The sequence below is a fragment of the Anabas testudineus genome, chromosome 19 (genome assembly GCF_900324465.2).
Source record: "Anabas testudineus chromosome 19, fAnaTes1.2, whole genome shotgun sequence".
Taxonomy (NCBI): Eukaryota; Metazoa; Chordata; class Actinopteri; order Anabantiformes; family Anabantidae; genus Anabas; species Anabas testudineus.
In genome coordinates, this window is record NC_046628.1 from 7,822,190 (window position 1) to 7,826,837 (window position 4,648).

Sequence of the window (4,648 nt, forward strand, 5' to 3'; positions counted from 1 at the left end):
TTTTAAAATATTTAAACTTATTCCCAGAGTCAAAAGTCATTTTGAGAGGCTTGTTAGAGGTCAGCAGTTATCCCAGCGGTATTCACAAGAGGTCGCTATTGTCAGTGACATTCATGTTAAAGGAGAAAAGATTCATCTGTTGTACAGAGGCAACAACTGAAATACACACTTCTTCATATTGTCTGATTTCCATCCAGTAAAGTAAAGTGAACAGACTGTAGATACTTCAAGAAGTTAGTGGTGTAAGCGAAAGACACCAGAGCAGAGGACAATTGGACTTAAAGTGTGCAGGTTTATTTACATTGTTGCGCCATGGCAACAAATTGTTGATGGAAACAAGGAACATGTTCATTTCTGCAGCCGCTGACAGTGAATAATCATGAACTCTCAGCAGCACCAGCTATCTTCAAATGAGCTCCAGGAGCGACTTCAAGTGGTGACAGAAGAAAATGTAAGTAAGACAAATACATATATACAAGTTTAACAGACCAGCCTCTGTATGTCTTCATTTTGTTTTCCTGAAATTTGTAAAAGGCTTAGGCTGTGCAGCTATTCTTACAGTAGTTTCTCTTTTCGCCTTAGTTGCAGCTGCGTGACAAAAATGAACATCTTTTCAACAAAGTGGGTTACCTGGAGAGCAGACTGGGTCACCTGGCCAGCTCCAACACAGACCTGTCCTACAGGCTGGTCCAGAGTGAGGAAGAAAAGCTCAAGGTAGAGTTCGTGAGCTCCGATACATAACTTGAAGTGAAATACATCCCCTCGTCTATCATCTGATCCAGAGGGATTTGTTTTCCCTGTGTCATTGTTTCAGATTTCTAAAGAGCTTGTGGAGGAGAAAATTCAGAGCAACAAGACAAGAGAACAGTTCGAGGAAGAGGTGTTTGAGCTGAAAAACAAGGTGAGATTAAGTTATGCTGAGGTAAAGTACAAATATGGAGGCTGATATTTCTGTGCTGTGCTGTTTTATTATAAGAATAATAAAAAAATGAGTCCATTACACCCTGCCTACTATATGATCGTGAATTGAAACTCCCTGAAGCCTTAGGGCTCTCCATACTGCACTTTCTTTATCTTTATCAGATATTAAACCAAGACAGCGTGATAACAGAGCTTGAAATGAAGCGAGACAAGTTATTCAGGGAACTCCAGTCAGCAGAGGCTCGTCTGACAGTGGGCGAGAAGAGCGGCCAAGACCTGACAGAGGAGCACGCCATGCTGAAGAAGAAACACCTGGCTCTGGCCGAGGCCCACGACAAACAAGTGGCCCAAAGTGAGGAGCTGAGTTCTGAGCTGCTGGCACTGGCCCAGGCCCAGGACACCCTCCGCAAGCAGCTGCAGGAGCAACAGCAAAGCGTGAAGACTGCCACTCAGGACTTTCATGGGGAACTGGACAGGGTGCGGGCCTTGATCAGCCGCTTGTCACATGACAAAGTCAAGGTGTGTGTGTGTGTGTGTGTGTGTGTTCAGTCGTAGCTGAGATGGGTTTTTGCTTGAAAACCGAACACAGAGTTGGTCCCACCAGATATCCAAAAGGAAACAGTTTTCCAGCTCCAACACAAACAGAAACTGTTGCTCGCATTTCTCCTGGCAACTTTCTGTGCAGCCACTGCCAAATCATTTACCTTCGGGTGCAACAGTCTGACATTCCCCCCCCCCATAATTTCCTGTGTTATACTTGCTAACAAAGCCGTGTTAGCTCAAAATCAAGCGTAAAAAAGACTGTGTATGTTGGGCTTCAGAAAGGTTTACGTTTTGGGTTAAACAAACTCTTCAATATTAAATATTACCATTGTTTATTGAGTTGCATACTGTTTTATTAACAGCCTGAGGACCTGGCAGCTCTGAACCAGGACCAAAAAACAATGGAAAAAACTGTGAGTATTTAGTTAGAATATTCAGTACATCTCATTATTGGGAACAGTAGCTAGAACATATGTTTTACAGACATCAGTAAACTGTTTAACTATGGTTTCAGTAACTGTTGTCATTCATCTGTTGTCACATAGCTGCTTGGAAACCAAGATGAGATCAAAGACACGCTGGAGAAAATGAGGCGCAGTTATGAGGAACAGCAGAAGAAACTGGAGGAGAAAGTGTGAGACCAACTGAATGCTTGTCATTTACTTGTGCACAAGCTTATTTAAGATGAAACAGCGTTATCTTATTACTTCCTCACATCAAACTTCCAAACCCGTCTCAGGATATACAGCATGTCCGAGTGTTCATCCCACGCACATCTGCTCCGTGGCTCCTCTTTGATTTTTGTTCTGAGCTGTGGCTTTCATTTGCTGTGTGTGTGTGTGTGTGTGTGTGTGTGTGTGTGTGTGTGTGATGTGGTCTCTTTGGTTGCTCCTATGATGTGGCTGTTTGTGGATCTTGGTCTCCACTCTATTGTGGTTGAGTCTGTATTTGGTCAGCAGGGTTGCTATGGGTAAAGAGCACCAGGAGAACAAGAGAGTGATCCATAATAGCCAGCAGAAAGTATCAGAAAAGAGTGCGGTGAGCGTGAACCATTCCAGTTACTGATTTACTGGGATAGATAATATTGTTTTTTGAAGTCTAAAATCTAAATGAATGCTCAAAGTGAAATAAAGTATGTATTGTTTCCGTTCGAGGCCCTGATGTGCGCTCAGAGCCAGGTGAAGGAAGTGGAAGAAGAGAACTCGCAGCTGCAGCTTCATGTCAAAAAGCTGAATGAGGAATATCGTTCACGGCTTGTGTGCTATTTACAAGACTTAGCGGTGAGTACTTAAATGAAGTGCTCCAGAAATCCTACTGTATCATTGATTTGCACGTCTTTTAATCCAGGAGTACATTGATGGGCACAATAAAACCCCTCCAGAGGGAACTAAATTGAGGGCCTTTGTGGATAGTATGCTGCAGGATGTGAAATCATCCTACAGGGTCAGGGAGGAGCAGCTTTCTTCTGCTGCTCGCTCCTATAAAAAGCGACTTCAGAAGATCACCAAGACCCATCATGCCCTCCTTATTGCATATAGGTAACACTTGTCTGTTTGATATTTCATCCAGTTTCTACTAAATGAACATAAATATATAGTGATGAACTTTACATATCCAGCTGATCAAACTCAACTAATATATTTGTCTGTGTACATAATGATGCTAGAGTTCAGAGAGAGCAGATCTTGGCCACACCAGATGGTGGTCTGGACCCTGGACCTCCTGAAGCCCACTTTAGTCTGGATACAAGTGAACTAAGAGATGAAATTGAAAAAGAACTCCAGCACCTTCGCCAGGACAAAGCCAGGCTGGAGGGTCAGCTGCAGGTGGCCCGGCAGCAGGTAGTGCAAAATAAAGAGGACTGTTAGAAAGTGGATTCATCTGGTGAATGTGTTTGTGTGCTTTTGTTGAGTCAAGACCTTCACACTGATTCTTCTGTTCCAGGTGGCTGTCCTCACAGTGCCTCGTCAGAATACAAGCTGTCAAGAGTGAGTGTCATTTTTATATCTTACCAAATGACAAAAGGCGTCACTTGTGGATTGTAAATAATAAAAAACTTTATCAGGTCTGAGAGCGTGCAGCAGACACATGAAGAGTCCTGGATGGACGTGAGGAAGCTTCTGAAGGAGATCACAGACTCTACACTGGTAAATAAAATCTGTTTAATTTAAAAACTTCTTAATATGAATGATCTTTTTTATGACAAAAGTGATGATCCTGTAATGAACAGGTGGGCTTAGAGAAGGAGCGTGTCCTTCTCCTCACCAGAGCCACAGTGGCAGAGGCCCAGGTGCTGGAGTTGCAGGACTACATTGACAACCACCTTGGCAGGTCAGGAAGCCGCTTGATGTGTAAATCACGTAATGTTCCCTTTCAGAAGGGTGTTTACGATGAGCTTTACCACTATCTGCAGGTATAAACAGGAGATCACACATCTCCGCAGACTGCATGGGATAGAGGACGCAGCAGGTCGCTCCCAAAGTGATCAGTCGTCCTTCCACTAAGAAACATGGTCAAAAGATCTGAACATCAGTCATGTAGAGCAAAATAATTTTAATTTTAACATCTGAAATGAAAACCATTAATAATAAACATGACTGTCTGTAAAATGATGCATGAGTTGGATGTAAACCTCCATATAAATCTAATTGAATCGTCTATTTTAAGCATTTACAAACAAGCGTGCGGGACTCGTTTGTGACTCCCTAGCGTATTTACACCATCACTAGGTGGTGCTGCTCATGCTGGCGGTTTACACCATGAAAGGCCCCCCAAAGAAATCCGGCCTTGAGAAAAAAATGCCTGGAATGTTTGTAAAGCTTATGTCAATTTCACGAGCTCGGGAGAAGAAAGCGCGGTGACAATGAGGGGTCACCCTGGTGAGAATAATGTCATTACATGTTACCCAGACACGTACACGCCTGTGAATACTTTCCCTCAGTGCTGTGCGGAGAGGCCAGACTTCTTCTGCAGTGAGGGTTCATATTTATAACCTCGATGCTGGCGTGAATAGGCGACTATTTCCTTTGAGTCCCTTTAATGGTGAAAGAGTCTGCATTTTTTTTTGGTGTTTAGTGTCTCGGTTGCTGCCATAGTTCACTGCTGACATGACTTTAGATGCAGAAAGTCCTTTCAAATGTGCATTATTTGATTTGATTAAAAAGTTTATGTTGAGTAAAAAATA

At 43.0% G+C, this 4,648-nt stretch overlaps 1 protein-coding gene across 1 annotated transcript; it reads left to right on the plus strand.

Moving 5' to 3' along the window:
- Positions 1-379: 379 nt before the first annotated feature.
- On the plus strand, positions 380-4,139 carry ccdc78 (coiled-coil domain containing 78). The gene is made up of 14 exons (XM_026351855.1): positions 380-451; positions 583-714; positions 815-901; positions 1,084-1,440; positions 1,827-1,877; positions 2,010-2,098; positions 2,424-2,502; positions 2,619-2,744; positions 2,812-3,002; positions 3,131-3,305; positions 3,409-3,452; positions 3,530-3,611; positions 3,695-3,795; positions 3,878-4,139. Exons 1-14 carry the CDS (start codon positions 380-382, stop codon positions 3,966-3,968), a joined length of 1,677 nt encoding a protein of 558 aa, XP_026207640.1. The 3' UTR covers positions 3,969-4,139.
- Positions 4,140-4,648: the final 509 nt, after the last annotated feature.

Excerpts from the sequence above, each read along its gene's own strand:
- ccdc78 (XM_026351855.1), top strand. The coding sequence starts at position 380 with ATGAACTCTCAGCAGCACCAGCTATCTTCAAATGAGCTCCAGGAGCGA. Across the intron at positions 3,306-3,408 it reads TGCAGGTGGCCCGGCAGCAG|GTGGCTGTCCTCACAGTGCC; the intron begins GTAGTGCAAAAT and ends CTTCTGTTCCAG. Across the intron at positions 3,796-3,877 it reads ATTGACAACCACCTTGGCAG|GTATAAACAGGAGATCACAC; the intron begins GTCAGGAAGCCG and ends CACTATCTGCAG.